Raw genomic sequence first — 19424 nt, forward strand, 5'->3', positions numbered from 1 at the left:
CACTGCAAATATTTTTAAAAAGTGTAATCATTATGATTTTGTAGCTAAGGGGCTCGGGAACCTGTGACAGCGGGTTGAGTCCCAGCCTGGGAAGGGTACTGAGTGCTGGGGAGTAGTGAAGGGGCTGTGGCGATCCAAGTGACTGTAACTGGAAATCTCTCTTTCTGCATGAAACACAAACTGGAAGAAGATTTTGTTTAAATTCTCCATGGAGAATATTTTTATTTATTTATATTCTTGCACACTCTCAAACGCACAGTGTGAATTTCCTTTCCTCAAAAACAGTGGTGAGCCTGGTCAATGTATCTGAGATCTTCAGGAGGACTTCGGAAATGCTGCCTTAGGTTTGAGCTGAGCGAGTCACAGAGATTGGTCATGAACTACTACAAAATTACAGGAGATCTAGTTATTGTCCAACTGTTCCTAGAAAAGCATCGGGAACACCAGACATACAGCCAGACAGAGAGGGTAACAGGAGAGCAGATGCTGTTGAGTAATGGGATTTCCATATATATATGGCTCTATGTACAGTATCGGGATTCTCTTATAGACAGTAAACTTATGCTTAAGTCATTTTAAGGGCACTCTAATAGAAATACAGTTCTCACTAATTTTAATCTTTTTTTCTTTGGCTCACAAATGCACAAAAATACCATACACAGTTTTCAGAACTTACTGCATTAATATATAAATAAGGTACATTACAAATGGGAAGAAAATACGAGACACCTCTTTAACATGGTAAATCTCTGAATATAAATAAGGAAATATTTCATTTACCTACAATTAAACAGTCTTTTAAATCATTACATGTGTTTCCCCCCTGCCCCCACGGTCAGACAACAGAAATACGCACAATCTACACAAATTAACCTCTGAAAATACAGCAACAGTACACCTGAAACAACGAATCTGCTACTACGTTTCCCTAACAGGACACTGATGGGGAAGGTGTGACTCTTGTCATCCGGTGGTGCTTTTTCTCATCTGTCATCACTTTCGGTGGGAAAAACAATGCTAATGAGGTCAGCTCCTGCTAACAGAATTTCCCTCGGTCCCTACAACATGACAATTTGAGAAACACCTTTCCTGGGGTTGCTGGGGGGCGCTGGCGGGCAGCATGTTTGGTCGCTGAGTAACTGCTGAGGGTAAGGTGAGTGTTTTTGGAGTGGGAACATGCTCTGATCTATTATTAAGCCACACTCACTATACATACATATATATATAGAGAGAGGTATATATAACTGTACATATATACTGTGTTCCTAATGTGCAACTTTTTAAAAAGGACATTACATCCTGCTAACTATAACAAGCTTAAGTAAGGGATTAACAGTGTTCTTCAAGATACTACGTTCATCCGCAGTGAAATGGCCTATTGTTGTGGCAACTTACAGAGGCTCCTCTGGAGTGCGGGGGGGGGGGGGGGGGGGGGGTGGGGGGGGTGGAGCCCCACAGACGCCCGCTCTGCGGGCCATTACAGGTCCTGGCCCAGCCTTTCTATCTCCTCGATGAGGAAGTCAATGTCAGACTGGGTGGCGGCAGGGTTCGAGATGACCATCCGGAAGAAGTTGGCCTTGTCCCCCTGAGGCTGATAGCCCACCATGGTCGTGCCGGACTCCATCATCAGGGCTTTGATTTTGGGAGCCACCTTGTGATGGAAACACAGAACAGAGCTCAAGACGGATGTCAACACCACTCTTTTTTTTTTAAACAATGCAGCTCATTTCTTGGTTGGAAAAGAGAGCAGTTTGCGTTTTACCCTTTTTACACTGATGTAAAAACAAGAAATATCTTATATTGAGGTTTTTTCAGCGGCTAAGGTCTAGTGACTATTCGAGTCTACTCAGTCATATGTTCCCTCAGAAAATACTGTGTGACTGAACTTTGACAGTCAATCATAGAATAATGATAATAAAATAAAAATAAAAACAAAAAAACTCTTCCAGGCGACAGCACAGATCAAGGCTCCCATGGAGTCCGGGGCCCAGGAGTCTGCCTGGTGTGCAGGCAGGCATGTTTGGTGAGTGGTTGGATGAATGAATGAAATGCTACATAAATGAAATATACCAACAAGTAGCAATAACGTGTAAACTAGACATGGAAATCAACAATCAGTCAGCATGGATCGGCATCAGAGTAGAACTTAGTGAAAATATATTGTAGGAGAAACAGGATGAGATGGAAGTTCCCAGGAATATGCACAGGATTCCACTGCCCTGCACAGGACCTGTTCTTCAATAAAGAATGCCGACCTCAGACAGGAACACACCCTTCGGAGGTCCCTGTTGTGTCCGAACCACAGCAAGGGGACGATCCAGATCCAAGAAGAATATAACAAGGTGGCTCCCCACCACCCCCAAGTCCCGAATTTTTATCTCTCCCTCATTAGAAAAACACAGGAGCGTAAGGCCGTTCCAACCAGTCAGAGTAAGGCCAAGGGTTAGATGAGACAGAGGAGAGACTCCATACCCTGTGCAGCTTTTCCCGTCGCTCAGGGCTGTCCGGCACGCCTCGGAGGCTTTGTGGAATATACCAGAAACAGACGTTTGTATGTTCAGGCTGCAGAGATTTTCACAAACAAATGTATAAGCAAAAGAGAAAATTAGAGAACTTGACAGAAGGCTTCTCCCACACCCCTCGAGACCCTTGGTGTCTAACTGAAAAGAACAACAAAAAAGGAAAAACATTGAAATGTTAAAAAGTAATTGCATCCTGATAGTATTTTTTAAAAGGGTACTATCCATCTTGCCATTCTGTAGTGCCTCAAATCTATAAGATGCTTGAAACACAATTTTATTGACAACTAAGTATTCTGTTGAGTTCATTATACTGGCATACTGAACCTTCTCTTGATGACTCAGGGTTATTCTAATGAACATTAATACCGGTTCTCGCCCATAATACAGGACTAACTGTGATGCCTGGAACTACTTAGTGTCCCTCCCTTAAAGACTGTTACATTTTTCAGTTCTTCCAGATTCTTGCTACAGTTTTTCCGGTTCCTTCCTAGTTGCAGGGTTTGTCCTCGTAGTGCCTGCCTCTTACAGGCTGGAGACATCGAATCTTTAACCCAAAGGATGTTTAAAATGGTGTAGCTGACCAGAGCGAGGTCTCGCGGGTGAAACGCATGAGCCCTGTGTCATTGACTTGAACTGCCCTGGGCTCTTCCTTCCTCCTTTGGTGATTCTCCTGGGTGGTCCTACTAGTCTAGACTGCCTAATAAGTGGACCACTGAGCTGAATGTAGCTGTTCTGACATTATACCCGGTTACAAGTGAATTTTCTTTTATTCAACAGTGGCCCCCATTCAGTGATGGAAACTTTTTTTATTAGCCAACTGAAAGCCCCATCAGGGCAGGGACAGTGTCTGTCCTGGTCACTACTACATAACCCAGCTCCTGACCTGGGGCCGAGCACCCGGCAGGCACTCGGTCCACACTGAGTGACAAACACCGCCCTGCGTTGTGTCAGAGAGCGCAGGGCAGAACCCCTGCACTTTGCTCTCCTCCTAATGAATCTGTGTGAAGTAGCACTTCATTTCTGAGCCAGTCCTGGGGGACAAGTATATGCCCATTCTATAAGCCTCTTAGAACTGAGGAGTAATAATATAGCCAAAGGATTCAACACAATAATAAGATCAACCAAAAGTGATACAGGATTCAGATTTACCAAGGAAAGACCTCTTGTCTGCAAAGAGGTGAAGGGGAAAAGTCATCCCAATGCCACTGGAAGGAAAGTTCACGGACACATGAATCATGCAGAAGCATGAAAATTCAGAAACAGTGTTTGGCAATACGGGAAAATACGGTTTCCGGAGCTGCTCTCCACAGATTTTCTGGAAATGCTGCTGTGCATGGAATCCATGATGACAACGTACCTCACCATTGAAAACCATCTCAAATTCTTCTCTGTTTTTAATCTTGGCGTAGAGGTATTCGGCCAGGTCCAAGCACCTGTTGATCTGATTTTCAAATCCCACTGTTCCCTGTTTGAAAAAAAGGAAAAGTCAAGTTTGTTGGCGAGAGGTTGTATGTCCCCGTGATGGGCATCTGAGAAGGCCATGCTGTCCTTGTCTTCTGGCAGTGGACATAGTATATTCTTGGAGACGATTAGAAAGAAAGGCAGTCATCCTCCACAGGCTTCCAGTTCCCTGCTAGTTATCCGCAGCCTGGACCTGAAGCCCATTTTCTGCTTCGCTGTATGACAGTGCTGCTCAGTTCTCACAAGCTGCAACTGGCCCATGATAAGATGAGTCCAGAAAGTGGCATTAAGCAATAAGAAACTTGTATAGCAATTGGACAGAATAATTGTAATGTGTACTGAATCTCATTTAAAAAATTGGTGCTTGTACCTCATATGGTTTTTTATTTCATTTTTCAAGCAATTCATCCTTATGGTATTGATCTGTGATAGGTTAAAAAAACCTGCTGGCTCTTCGCCACAGAGAGCTGGAGAACCACTGCTTAGAACCCACCTTCCGCAGCGGTCAGTCCTGGTCAAACACGTCCCCCAGGCAGGCTGCCTTCCCCACAGACAGCAGCACCCCTTTGCGGGGGCAGGCAGGCAGGCAGATGGGAAAGTCACTGGTTTCAGTACATGCCCCGAGATTGCAATAGTTTCAGCTATTGACAAACTGGTTGAGCATGAGTTTCAAAAGCCAGCATGACTGATTGATAACAGCAGTGTGGACGATGCTGAGTAGGTCAGGGTTAACCAGAGCAGATGCACAAGGCTGGCTTGTGCATGGCTAACGGGCCTGGATGAAGTCCGACCCTGGTAAAGCAGCAGCCACTGCTGGGTACACACCAGCCAGGTCACTTTGCACCCAGGAGGTAAGCCTACACCAGGGCCCCACCCCAGCAAGCAATGCATGAGGAGCCAAACTTCCAGCAGATGGGTCAAAGGGTTATTTATAGGGAAAATGAAGACGCAAATTACTGAGACAGTGTGGTTATTATATTTCTAAATGATAGGGCTCTTTCTCTTGTTGCTTATGGATAGTTATGTGCTTAAAATACCTATAATTACTTTGTGGTAGACATCAAATTCAGACTATTTCTATATTAAGACAAAATGGCTACATGAGAAAAAGAATTAATGATCTGTCAAATTCTTCCTACAGAAAAAATATTTGACTAGATATTTCACTGGAAAGCCTTGCTGTTTTGGTGTTAGGTAGACCCAATCTTAATCATGGAAATTATTAAAATTAATTTTCAGTAGGTAAATAAAAATAATGGACTTGGTATACTGCTGTGAAATAAAAATTGCCTTTACTTGACTGCATAAAAGTACTTTTGAAATGAATAGTCAAGTGGTAATCCTCTCCCTCACCCATATTTTGGAGAAAATTCTAATAGTTTGCTTTTTAAAAAAGATTTTACGTATTTATATTTAGAGAAAGGGGAAGGGAGGGAGAACGATAGGGACAGAAACATCAATGTGTGGTTGCATCTCGTGAGCCCCCTACTGGAGACCTTCCCTGCAACCCAGACAATTGGGTTTGGTTGCCCTGACCGGGAATCAGACCTGTGACCCTTTGGTTCCCAGGCTGGCGCTCAATCCACTGAGCCACATCAGCCAGAGCCTGTCTTTTTTTTTTTCTAGACACAGAAATGTAACCTGAAGGGTTGATGAATGCAGAACCAGCACTCAGTCTAACAGTAGGATTTCTCACAATAAAGTATATATTTCCCAGAATAGTGTATAAAGTACAAGCAAAGGGAAAGCCATTATTTGAACAGGACTTAAAACTGTCATATGTATCCCATGATTTGAGGCCTCGTAAAGGAATTCAGGGTTCTGTACACAATAATGCAGTAGTTTTATCTTTATCTCTTCCTTTACATCTGCACTAAATAATTGCAGCGTCCCTAAGAATTGCTGTGGAAGTCCCTATCTTGGCATCATTTTTAGTTGTTAGAAGAGAAAGTTGTAAGGAAACTTCGCAGTCATTCAAACTGAAGAGACTGACTGGAGGAAGGGAGAATTTGACTTGAAAAATAAAGTGATTTCATTGCAAAGAAAATACAGTTAGCTCAATTATCTAGATATTGATTGAACACATACAGAATTATCTGTGATATACCTTCCCTCTCTTTTGCCAACCAGCCTGTGCAAATTACATTTCTGCTCTATTTCCTGAATTCCCTTTCTCATACCTTTGCTTTCCACATCAGCCAGAACTTGAAAATGTCCACGTGGCGGCCACACTGAATTGCCTTGTCCCCAGTGTCATAGGAGACATCATACTGCTTGTCTGGCTGGAAGAGGTAGCCCGCACACATCTGGTTGCATCCTTGGAGTATCCCCTATTGTGAAATCAAGACAGGCGTGCATCTGTATTCACAAGTCAGAGATGTGGATGGCTTTGAAACAGGGCTGGCTGGACTTGGGGTCACATGCAATCTTCCTTCTAATGTCTTAGGAGGTCGAACGCTTGTTCTGATGTTCTTCTCTGAAACCACACTTGGGAATACCTTTGCCCCTTTCCCTCTGTCAGTCTAATTAGAAAGCAATCGTTTGTCTCAGGGGCCAACAACAAGGGCCCCACTGTCCCTCTCAGGACATCTGGAAGTAGGCGTGGGTGTTCTGGGTTGTTCAAAGGCTGGGAAGTGCGGTGGCCCTCAGTGGGCAGGGGACGGGATGGTCTCATGTTGCAAAGACTTTCCTTCCCCAAAAGCACGCCTTAAGAAGTCTCCCCATCTTTTTCAGGATCGCCTATGAGGTTCACAGGCACTCTCGTTAGGAGCGGGGTAAAGAGCTTGTGCAGGTTCTGGCTCCTCCAGGGGCGGGTAACAGATTTCCCAGAATGCCCTCCTGGAGCACCTAATGCCTGAGGGCGGCGTCCTGTTATTAGATGCTCACAGAAGGGAAACACTACTAACTCATTCGCAGGGGCTTTGGGGTCAACAGCTCTTGCTCGTCTGAGCTGACATTTGTAACATGAAAAGGTCAACTCTTTTTCAGCTCTTGGGACCACAAATTCATGCTAAGGAGTTCAAGTATGTTCCAGTGACCACTCTTTTGTTCTGAGGTGAGAGCTGGTACTCCAACTGCTTTCCCTTCTGCTTGTAGAGCATGAGGAGTGTGAAATGAAATACTGCCCTTACAGTCTCTGTGGCGGACAGGGCCCTGAGCACCGGGGGAGAACGAAGGGCAGCGGCAAGCGAGAGCCCAGGGGAGGCCCAGGGTCAGCGGCAGACTAACAGATAGGGCAGGGGAGAGCAGCAAGGACCGTCCGACGGGGGTGGTCCACCTCATGAGTCTGCCACCCAGCACTGTAAAAAGACCCCATGCTTTGTTCTCCTGTGCCTTCTAAAGGATACGCAGGCCAGCAGCTCGTCTCTGGAGGGAGTACAGACCTTCTCCTTGACGAGAATGGCAGAGCACTGCAATAGCACTCCCATCATCTTGTGAGGGTTCCAGGTCACCGAGTTGGCCCTGAGAGAAACACATGAGCTCTGAGAAAGGAGCAGGAATCAGCAAGAGGCAACTGTCCTCTTAAAGAAAACACCACCCAGCACAACCCAAGTCAGTCCAGTTTTCAACCCTCAGTCCCCTAAACTGACTAACCAAGTGGTAAACAACTGTTTTGCGGGCAGTCTCAGGGCACTAAGTTGCAGGCTGCCTCTTCTGAATAACTGCTACTAATATCAGCTACCATTTACGAAGAACTTACTTGTCCTCTCATTCTGAGAGCTTTACAGGCATTATGCCAGTATGGCGTCAAGATTAACAACTCAGGAGTTTGGAGCCCAACTGTCCAAATCTGAATCCTGGCTCTGACATGTGCTAGTTTGGACAAGTTCCATAACTCCTTTGTGCCTCAGTTTTCCCATCTGTAAAATGGGGAGTATTTGTCATAGAATATAATAAAGGAGGAAATGAGTTAATAAATACATATTGCTGATAACTGTGCCTGGGATACTTAATTCTCACAACAACCCTCTTATGTAGGAACTAGTCTCTATTTTAGGTGGAGAAACTGAGGCACAAAAGGGTTAAAAGCATCACCCAGAGTCACACGGCAAGGAGGTGCAGGAGCCCAGGTTCACGTCCAGGGAGTGGAATGCAGAGCCAGTGCTCCTCACCCCCGCACTACCTGCCTCCCTCTAGACAAGGCTCTGGCTGCTTCTGCCTTCCTGTTCTTAGTTATGCAATGGGCTGGCCACGCTGACCTGACTACTTATGAGGTAGTATGAAGAGTGACGCTCAAAAGCAAGGATCATTTAAACAATTCTAGACTTTGACTACTTAGCAGCTTTGTTTAAACGCTAAATGAAGATGACATTGCCAGTTTAGGCTGCCAAGCTAGCTTAACAAGCATGGTCTCCTAGCAACTGCATCACTCTGTCAGACACAATTAAATGGGTAAGGAGCACACTAGTGAGGACATTACGGAAACTACTAAGTAGAATGCATGACGATTAAAACTTGGGTAACTGCTTCAGTGGTTTAGAGTCCTTCCCAATGGCTTGGTCCACAGCGGGGCCCAGGCTGTAACACCTGTGAAGGGTGTTTCCCCAGACACAGCAATTGGCTCTGAATTATATGGACTCTGTACTCCCTACAGCTAAATCCTTGCTGTGAATTTTTAACCTCTTCATCTTGCTTAGGTCCTTTAGAGGGAAAATGATTTAGTGTAAACGTGACAATAAGGTGTGCACCGTGTTTCAAAGACAAGAGAGAGCCCTGACTGGGGTGGCTTAGTTGGTTGAGTGTCGTTCCTCAAAGGAAAAGGTTGCTGGTGCAATTCCCAGTCAGCGCACATGCCTGGGTTGTGGGTTTGGTCCCTGGTCAGGGTGAGTACGAGAGGCAACCAGTCTGTTTCTCTCTCAACATTGATGTTTCTCTCCCTCACTTTCTCCTTCCCTTCCCCTCTCTCTAATAATAAATACAATTTTTTTTTAAAAAAAGGTAAGTAGCCCTGGCTGGTGTAGCTCAGTGGATTGAGCGTGGGCCTGTGAAGCAAAGGGTTGCTGGTTCAATTCTCAGTCAGGGTACATGCCTGGGTTGCAGGCCAGGTCCCCAGTAGGGGACACATGAGAGGCAACCACACACTGATGTTTCTCTCCCACTCTTTCTCCGTCCCTTTCCCTCGCTCTCTCTAAATAAATAAATAAATAAAAATAAAATAAAAATTTTAAAAAAGGTAAGTGATAAAGGACTGAAGTCCTGTGCCCCTGAGTGTATAATAAAGAAAACCTTTGTAAAAGAGACCTATGAGCCCTGGCTGGTGTAGCTCAGTGGATTGAGCGCGAGCCTGCGAACCAGACGATCGCGGTTTGATTCCCAGTCAGGGCACATGCCTGGGTTGCAGGCCAGTTCCCAGCAGGGTACACATGAGAAGCAACCATACATTGATATCTCTCTCCCTCTCTCCTTCCCTTCCCCTCTAAAGATAAGTAAATAAAATCTTTAAAAAAAGCATTCTTCATTTAAAAAATATAAATAAAAAGCAACAGGAATTTATTTTTAAAAAAAAGAGACCTATGAAAAGCTCTAAGAAAAGTTGACCAAATGCTTAGTCATTAAAATGCATTAGTGTGTCAAGCCATGTTTTAAAGGTAGTAGATTTAATCAATTTTCTCATAGCTATCACCACTGAGTTATTAAAAATTATATTTAGATTGCCTATATTAAGTGGTTTTGCAATGTCCTAAGGGTCTGAAGTAAATGATCCTTTACTGCTACAAATGGAAAGTAGTAAGATATGGTATGGATTCAGTTTCCTTCAGAAGACATATGTGTTTTAACATATGCTAACTGTTTCCAGTTTCCCTACACTCAAAGAGGGAATGTGAAAATTGCCTAAGAACTCTAAAGTATAGTTGAGCCGGCTCATCTATATTTAATATATTATCCTCCAAGTTATGGAGCTGAATAATTATGCTGCAAAGAGTCAGTCCCACTCACCTTGACACTGGCCTTTTGAAACTATACCAGGAGGGAAGAGCCGAGGCAGAGACAGCAACACCTCAAGCCAGAGCTCTCCCTGCGAGAGAAGCCACTGGTGTGTCTGCTCCCAGTCCCCTCTCCATCCCTGCCTGCTCCCACCTGTCACTTTGCCCCAATCACACTGGCCTCTTTGATGGTCCTCCACCACCTTGCCAAGAACGGTCCTGCCTCCTGGCCTTTGTATGTCCTTCCTGCCACCTAGACACGCTTCCCTGTATCCTTGCTTCCTGTCTCCCGTTATTCCAGTGCTGCTGAATGTCACCTCCTCAGAAAGGCCTCTGACTACCCCATCTCGAACAGCGTGCCTTGGCACTCACGGCTATTTAACCCTCTTTTAGTTTTCTTTACTATGAGGGAGGTGAAATATCTCTTTGTTTATGTACATCCAGCCCACTGAAATGTAAGCTTTGGGAGGGTAAATCTCTTGGTCAATCTAATACTGCCTTATTTTTCCTACATGTAGCAGGCACACGTTTTTTAGGGAAGTGCCATAGATGACTGGACAGAAGGTGGGTAACCAAGTGCTCACATTATGCCTGCCTGGCTTGTGACAGGTGCTGAATATTTGCTGAATCAGTGGGATCAACAGGGATCAGCACATTGGTGTCAGGTCAAAATCATATTTGGCTTAGCATACCCACTGAACTTGGATGGTGAACAAGAAAATTAAGTTGGATGAGCTGGCAAAGCATAGAGGCGGATACTCATTTCCTGAAGATACTCATACTCTCCCCTTTTCCCAGCAGTAAGCTTAATGAGAAAGGAGAGTGAAACGAGTGCCGCTTCCCGTAACCCTGGCAAACTCTTGTCTAGCTTCTAAATCTGCCAGCTGCTTGGTTTCTCTTCTCTCCTACCTGGGCACCCAGCAATCACATCCATTTTTGTGCTTATCATGTTGGGTTGTAACTATTTGTTTACTTGTCTCTCTCTCTCTAAATTGTTAACTCATTGTGGGGGGAGGAGTCATTTGACTGAGAAAGCAGTTGTTTTTGACTTCCCAGGGCCTAGCATACCATACGTGCACAGTAAATGCCGATTGAGCAAGAGTGAGCTTAGTCACACTGAAATAAGATGTTGGGAACACCAGCAGACTCATGGGCGGCTTGTCTGATGGCCTGGATGGAAGGAGGCCCAGACTCTGGCCCTTACCTCTCTATGCCGCTGAGTTTATGACGGTGCTTCCTGGACATGAGCAGACCACCGCCCCAGGCAGCCTGTGAGGACACAGAAAGCAGGGAGGGGGAACAGAGACATTTAAGAATCCAACCCAGTCACTCCATACCTCCACTAAAACATGAGAAAGCAAATGGTCATGAAACATAAGCTTCTTTGACAAAAGGGATCCACACTGATTGTTCACTGGTGGCAGTTGTAATGCACCATTTGTCACTTCTTCATAAGTTCCTCCAGGTTAGAGTCAGAGTAGCTGTGAGCAATACAGGTACATCTTGTGTGAGCCTGTATGGGCTTTCCAAAGCCTACAAATCCTCTGGAAAGGGAGAGGACGCTCAGTGACCCTGAGGGGTGGCTCTGCAAGTGGCACAGAGGACCAGAGCCTGTTACCTGGTTCTCTGGGGGGTGGACCCCTAAGGGCTTCTGCAGACTCAGGAAGTAGCAGCCCTGCCAGACTCGATGTCCCACCCCAGCGCCTGCTACACCCAGACATTTTTGTGGGTACGCTGATGCATCCATTTACGGAATAGCTTGGGACATCACATGGCACAAGAACAGCCTTTGTTAGTCATTTGTTCAGCAGTACCACAGGCCACCCAACTGTCCAGTTGTGAGAAGTTATATCCATAAGAGAATGAAACGAGAAAAAGGAGAAAAATATACTCAGTCACGTATGTGAAAATGTATCTTTTCTGTTCTTGGGACAATCTGGGACTAAATCTCTTAGTTGGTAACTCCTTCCATATACTGTCTTATTTTTCCTACAGGAATCAGATAAGCATTTTTTTTTTTTTTAGAGAAGTGTCATAGATGGCTGGCTGAAGGTAGTTAGCTTGGCATCCAGATTCATGGCCACTTTCGACATATTGTATCTTATATTTTCTCCCTCTGACATCAGTTATATTTCTCTCTGTAGCTATTTCTCCAGATAAAAGCTACCTGGGAAGGTGATAGAGACCATATTCTGAAATAAATCACAGAAGGGCAGAACGAAAGTGGTGTGGACAGAGAGCCAGCTGTGGCGTCAGAAGAGGCTTGAGGCGAACCACAAGGCAGAGGGGCTTCCACCCCCCGACTGGACTGGACCACTCCGTGAGTTACAGCACTTACATCGACGTGCAGCCAAAGGTTGTATTTCTCACATATGTCTGCAATCTCCGGTATCGGATCGAAGGCTCCGTAAACAGTCGTGCCAGCAGTTGCATTGACATAAAGAGGAACATACCCCTGTAAGGCGAGAGAGACAGGCTGATTCGCCTTTTTTAACCTTCCTCCTTTCCACAGGAAGCGGGTGAATTGCAGTGGCATTTATTCGGAGATCAGCTGAGCTGATGGGGTATCAGACACTACACCTGGGAGTATTCTTTGTCGGTACATTCACTCATTCATTCATTTATAAAACAGATAATTTCTGAGCAGTGTGTTATGTGCCAGCCCCTGTTGTAGATGTGGGGAATACAGTAGTGAGTAAAACAGATGAAGATTTCTATCCTCATGGAGTTTACATTCTGGTGGGCAGTGACAGATAACCAACAAAATTAAGTAAGCAAAATACACAGTATGTTTGCTACTGACAAATTCTATGGTAAACAGTAAAGCAGGAAAGAGTAGTAAGTTTCAACCGCTAGGCAGGTAGCTCTGACTATCATCTGGGCTTTGTAGTTTTAGCAGCTGTGTTATTTTAAGTGTACTGATGTAATAATAATACTGAAGCATTGTTTGACTATTTAAAACTGGATATACATTGTTTCACTAAGAGTGGACATGGTAAGATTTTGGTGTGAACAAGAAATAAATGAGCAAGGGGAGTCAGACAGGCTGGGGGAAATCCCTGAGTCCCAGGTTCTACCGAAGCTCGGCTCCACCTCCGCTTTCTGCTCAGTCCTAGCGACATTTCCACCAGTCTCACCCACTGAGACCCCAGCAAACAGCTACAGTTAGAGAAAGAGGTGAAGGATGTAACCACAATGAGTTGGTAAATGCCCTGACAACTACCTGGCAGTGTCTTGTGGATACATCTGTTCTACGAGATTTTTTGTTTAATAGGCTTTGCTGAGGCTGATTCACCAAGCATCACTGGCCATCTGCCAAGGCACAGAAGCACTTTGTTAAACAGATTCCTAGGCTAGAATGATATTTGTTAAAATAAGATTACACCTAGCATGTAGCAAATGAAAACCTGAAGAGGCTATATCTTCATAGTGCTTGGGTGGTAGATTTACTGAAGTACATCACACTAACCCTTTGGCACAATCAAGACAGGACCAGTGGTTTAATGACTGAATTTTTCATTTTTGAAAAAAAAAAGTGATATGGTATAGACACAGCCTTAAAGCCAAATCATCTCACAAGTTGGAAATAAACAAACACTTGAGAACAGAGTTTTAGAAACACAACAAAATACTTTCTTATATTATCAAAGACTTTTATTGTCTACAGCAGAAAGAAGGTATTTTTTAAAATTTGTATTCACCAGAGTTTAGATGTACCATAGAGTATATACCTTTTGCTTGGCTTCAATAATTTTTGCCTCTAAATCAGCAGGAATTATCTTCCCCCTGTAGTTATTATAAAAGGAGAGAAATGAATATGAAAAATCAATGAGACTGCACATGAAAAAAACTTCAGCCACAGCAAAAAGTAATTTAATTGGATATTTTCAACAGCCCATTAGCAGCTTGGCACGCTGTACTGAGTCAGTCCTTAAGCACAATAAAACAAATTTAACAGATGAACACATTTAATACATCAAGAACCGAATATCCACTTTCCCCTGCCTACCTTTCATTGCACTTTATCAAAATCACATTGTCGGTTCCAAAGCCAAGTGCAGCCCCAGCCTTTTTTATGGAATAGTGACTCTGTAACAAACAGAGGCTTGAAGTTAGACGATAGAGAGTCCCTTGGAAAACACCACAATCCATGAGCAAGAGCACCCAACTCACATGTTCTGAGGTGAAGAGGACCAATTTGGGCACAGCCGCCATGCCCTTTGTCTTAACTTCCGGGAAGTGCTTGTAGCGAGCAGCCATGATGCTGTACATGTTGGATATGGCTCCCCCTATCGGCAAGCAGACACATTGGGAGGTGTTGGAGCTCCTTCATTATCGTTTCTAACAGCAAAGGCTAAGCTGGTGTCTCAGGAGACAAGGGAGGTCGGAGAGGAGAAGGATAATATCTTGATAGGTTTTGATGGCTTCCTATTGCCAGGACTTCCCTCTGGCCCCTTTGCCCTGGGAACACAGCAGTCACACTCATCGCCAAAGCCATTGTGGCAGTTTGGCTGGAGGTGAGTCACATACCCTAGGGCCCGCCCCAGGCAAAGCCTAGACATAAGATATAGCAGTGACTGCAAAAAGATGGGTGAGTTACAACTTCCCTGCTTCTGCTTTATTTAAATTTTTTTATTTACTGATTTTTAGAGAGAGGAAAAGAGAGAAACACAGATTTGTTGTTCCACTTTTTAATGCATTCACTAGTTGATTCTTCTATGTACCCTGATTGGGGATCTAACCCGCAACCTTGGAGTATGAGGAGAATGCTCTAACCAACTGAGCTAGCCAACCAGAGCCCTGCTGCCACATTCTGCTCAATCTATTTACTGAACAAAGATGAATTTGTTCCCTGAGGCAGAAACATAGAGAAAGAGAGAATAATGGAACCCAAAGGAAACAGAGTCATTGCCTGAATATTCTCCTCAAAGGACTCCGGAGAACTGAGGTAACTAGGTACATCTGGCCAACACACTCACTTTTGCATCGATTACCTGACACTCAAACAGGCAAACTGGTGGAAGGCTTGAATTCCCTGGACAATTTCTTCTCTTCCCCTTGTACACAACCACACCATTTCTGATACCACTCCAAATTCCTTCCTAACACCAAGAACATCTATCCTCTTAAAAAAAAATCCTTATCCTTTCTACATCAAACTAGAGATTCAAAGTAGATATACTATTTTGGCATAAATCGATTAGTCCATTGATAAGCTTGATATACTGATCCTCAGCTTAATTAAACTGCTGTGGACAAACTGGAGCTGTTTAGCATCATTGCGGCACAGCGTTTGTCAGTTTACACAGGTTAGGCACAGCCTTTGGGGGTTAGCGCGCACAGAATGCAGCATTCTTGCTAGCCTTCACCCTGACAAAGATAGAAAGGTGGAGTATAGAAAACAAGTATTTTTAAAGGTTATTATCCTTCTGCAAACTCATCCTGTGTTTCATATTCTCAAAAGGGCCCTAAGGATTCATACTACAAACTTGGAGGAGCATCAGGAAAAGAGAACAGCAACTTACCAGGAGAAAATATCCCATCGCCATCTTTATTTGACCATCCAACTATCTCTCTCATCTTCTTAAGCGTTATTTGCTCCATGAGGACAAACACTGGAGCAATTTCGTAAGTAAACCTGGAAAGGTGGTAAAAATGAATGAAAATAAAGACGTCAACCACTTATTTGGGGAACACAGATGATTGGTGTAGTGTTTGTACTTGGGGTCTTAAAAAAAAGAGGTTCAAAACCACTAAAACAATTCATTTGCTGGAAATGCATGAAGTTGCCAGTCATAAAACGTCAGAAACCAGCCTGGACTACCAAAAGAGCTGGTGGAGGTGCCTGCTCTCCGATTCTTCACCAACAAAATAGATTCTCATTTGAATGGAATATCTTAAATGTGGCCCACTGAGAAAAATAGGAGGGAAGAAAATGACTTTTCTGGGTCCCTTTCACCTCTAAGATTGTAGGATGATGCAAATGTTAATTGAAAAATATGTATTCTAAGTTTTATATAAAATTGGTTTGCAAGACACACAAAGAAACATGACTGCTAATTTCACACTTGTAGAATCTATAAAACCCAGAGCCAAACTCCATCTTTTAAAAACAATGTAAACATCTGGAAGCTAACTGTGAAGATAATTGGAAATATTGACCCAGGTTTCAAAGATCTCCATACAATTATCTACGTGGTTTTTCTACTGATAATCCCCAGGGACAGCGTGTTTCTATAGAATAATTATAAGGGATGACTTTCTAATTACCAATATAAAAAAACAAGAAGATGGTCAATTGGCATCAACAGCTAACTGCAGGCATCAGATATCCTGGTAGGTTACCTTCGTCTTCTAACTGATTTAAAAGTAGCAAGCCATGCTATTCTCAAAGCAATTCAAAACAGAGCGCAGTCTGGTAGACTAGTCACTGAGACAAGATCATGGTGCCAAGCATGGGGCTTAAGAGAAATCAAGGAAAATCATAGGATTTTCTGCATCCACAGAAAATTGAGCCAGGAAACAAAAAGATATTCACTGGCTCCAAGGCTCTTTGTCTTTCCTCCTCTGCTTGACCTTCTCAAGCACTGGAGTCTGTGGGCTCGGCTCAGACCATGCTCCCTGCAGAGAGATGCCTAGATTGACTCAGCCGACTGATAGGGGGAGACTTTATCATTGGATAAGGTGTTTGAGCTGAATGTCAATGATGAGGACTAATGGGAATTCTCACTGGCTTCATGATTTAGCAAAGCTATTTACAAGGATGAGATAACAATTGTTGTATATGACACACAGGTGAAGGTACTAAGTTTTAATCATGGAGAAAAAAGCAACAAAATTAATCACATGGCTGTAAAAGAGCACAAAAAAATCCTGGAGGATCCTCAGGATATATTCTCCTGGATATATCCAGGAGGTAGAAGAATTTTGTTTCCCCCTGCCCAGACCCCAAAAAAGAGTATGTTCATTTTCCTTAGTAGGACCCTTGAAATTTAGGAGGAAGGGGCTCGGGAATCAGGTCTTCCGCTACCATCACCTCTGGAGGTCACAGTCGTGCTTTGGTTCTGCTCTGAGCCCCATCACGGCAGCAACCAACACCCCCTCATGTGTTGGGCCTGATAAAGGAAGAAGAAGGGAAGGGTTCCTGCTTTAGCCCGCACTGGACCAAGAGCCAAACTCATGATGTGTTTCTGACCATTCTTAAACAAATGTGTTGATAGTGCCACTGATTTTTTGGAAATGCTGGAATGGCAAAAATGTTTGCATGGTGAACAGGTACTAGTGGCAGGGTGTGTGCTGGAATCTCACAATAGGCAAGGAACATGACATTATACATGGCACTATCGGAACCTTACCACGGACTGGATGGAAGCTGACTGGAACCAAATCAGTGTTAGATGGCCAGGCAGGGACCACGTGGGGAAGGAGAAGGGATGGGGCTGGAGGCAGGGGGGTGGTCTACTTCACGGTTTGAACTAATCTAGGCCCCAGGTTTAGTCTTAGAATTAGTCCTCCTACTTAAGGACAAGGAAGGAGCATGTCCATTACTCCCAGGACCTGGAGAAAGAGTCTAGTGAGTTTGATCATGAAGCCATCTGATCTCATCTTTTTCAGGTTTCTTATTTGTGCCAGGTACACAGTTCATACACCTTTCTTTCAATTCTGTTCAACAAATGCTTACCAAATGACTATTCTCTGTCAGGTGACTTGTTACATACTGAAGAGACAAAGATGTTATAAGACACCATCCTCAACTGCGAGGAAAAAATTTACAAGGATGAATCCAGCATCTGATTTTTGGCTTAGCTGCATCTCATTTGACAGTTCCTGCCTGGCTCTGAAGGACCAGTTATTTCACAGCTAAGACCAGCGTATCTTAGTCTTGAACTCAGTCCTGATATCCTCTCTTAGAAGCACATAGGTTGGTCCATGGCTGTTGATCCTCAGCCAGGTCTGACAGATGGGCTGACATGGTGCTCCCCGTCTCTGACATTTCTGTGACCCTGCCTTCCCAGCTTGGGCCATGCTTACAATTGGCCTTCTGCCTACACCCAAAACCTTACAGAAAGCCTTGAAGTTCACCCTAGAGCAGTGATTCTTAACTTAATTGGGGCCATGGACCCCTTCAGGACTCCTAGGAAAGCTATGGTCCCTCCTCCCAGGAAGAAAAGGAGGACACACACATCATTTGGTACACAGTTGTAGGAGGCACCCCTCTTGCAACCTGGACTCCAGGTTAGGTCCCCCTCCCCTAAATGACAGACAAAAGCAGATTAAAGTCAAGAGATCAAAGGTCAAATATGGATTCAGAAGAAGTTGGTTAGATGCTAGAGTTAGAGTACAAGATTATATTTCAGAATCAGAGACCAAGGACCTAAACCTGCAAGAATCTCTAAGTTGAAGCACAAGAACATGGGACTGGAAGTAGGGATGAAAAACAGCCACAGAGTGACACTGAAGGAGACTTCTGGGCCATTCTGTATTCTGAATAGGGTAGTGAGTCAGCCCTTTTTTCATGGCTCAACTCACCTTTCCAGAGGGACGCACTCAGAGCCAAGGCACATTGATTAAGCAGCTGTATTTCTCTTGTGGCAAAGTCTGCTGACTGCTCACCAGTATCATCTTGGGGTGGCAGTTCACCCAGACCAACGATGACATTTCCTAGACCCCTAGGTGTGACCGCGGGACTAAGTTCTGGCTACAGAGATGCTGCAGGAAGGAGGGGGGGTGCTTCTGAAGTTTCTTAGAAGAGTGTGTTCCTTTTTTGCTTCCCCCCTCCCTCTCCCACCTCCCTGAGGTCTGAACGTGGGTGTGATGCTAGAGCCACGTGGTGCAAAGGGGTGAAAAAGGCACAGGGGGTCTGGGTGCCTGGTGACTGCTAAACTCCTTTAATGAGAGAAAAACAATTCATTTTGACCATCTCAAAACCCCTCTTAGATTTCCTCTCCTTACAGATGTGGCAGGTGGCCTATCTTCACCTTAGAAGCTAACACGCCCGAGGGGACATCTCTGCTGTCCAGAGATGATGAGAGACAGAAACAAAAGAGCCGGGAGGCTGAAGGAAGAGGTGTTGAATGACCGCAGAGACCTGCGGGTGGCTGCCTTTCCTCAGTGCGGGTGTGCACGCTGCATGGTGCATACCCTGGGCACTTAAGACCAGTGCCTGTTTTAGTCTTCAGAACCTCTCTGTAGAATGGATGTTATTATCCCCCATTTTCCTCAAGAAGAAACTGAGGTTCAGAGAGATTCTGTGATTTGTTTGAAGACCTCTCAGTTAGTGTGTTTCCAAGTCAGAATGCCAAGTCCTTGTGTCACAGCTGTGTTTCTCTGACAAATGAGAACTGCTTGTTGCAGGCTCCTCTCTGACAGCCTGCCCTGTAGCACAGAATGACCGATAACTCCCATAGAAAATTTCTCCTGGGTAATTTCAATGAAAATAAAACACTAGGTAGTTGAAATCATAACCTCGTAAGAAAGGGCTGTGACAGATCTCGCCGGAAAGATTATGTATCGTGCT

At 44.4% G+C, this 19424-nt stretch overlaps 1 protein-coding gene across 2 annotated transcripts in view; it reads right to left on the reverse strand.

Moving 5' to 3' along the window:
• Positions 1-207: 207 nt before the first annotated feature.
• GAD1 (glutamate decarboxylase 1) overlaps positions 208-19424 on the reverse strand; it is a 40854-nt gene continuing 21637 nt past the window's right edge. For both annotated transcript variants that reach the window (XM_037044485.1, XM_037044484.1), the window contains exons 7-17: positions 15433-15545; positions 14081-14196; positions 13917-13996; positions 13639-13693; positions 12246-12362; positions 11112-11176; positions 7367-7445; positions 6164-6313; positions 3880-3987; positions 2473-2562; positions 208-1651 (exon numbers count right to left, since the gene is read on the reverse strand). In XM_037044485.1, the coding sequence (XP_036900380.1) occupies positions 1478-1651; positions 2473-2562; positions 3880-3987; positions 6164-6313; positions 7367-7445; positions 11112-11176; positions 12246-12362; positions 13639-13693; positions 13917-13996; positions 14081-14196; positions 15433-15545 (1147 nt within the window). In that variant the 3' untranslated portion in view covers positions 208-1477. The remainder of the gene's footprint in view (positions 1652-2472; positions 2563-3879; positions 3988-6163; positions 6314-7366; positions 7446-11111; positions 11177-12245; positions 12363-13638; positions 13694-13916; positions 13997-14080; positions 14197-15432; positions 15546-19424) is intronic.

This window comes from Sturnira hondurensis, unplaced genomic scaffold (genome assembly GCF_014824575.4).
Source record: "Sturnira hondurensis isolate 20B ecotype Veracruz unplaced genomic scaffold, ASM1482457v3 Scaffold0004136, whole genome shotgun sequence".
NCBI lineage: Eukaryota > Metazoa > Chordata > Mammalia > Chiroptera > Phyllostomidae > Sturnira > Sturnira hondurensis.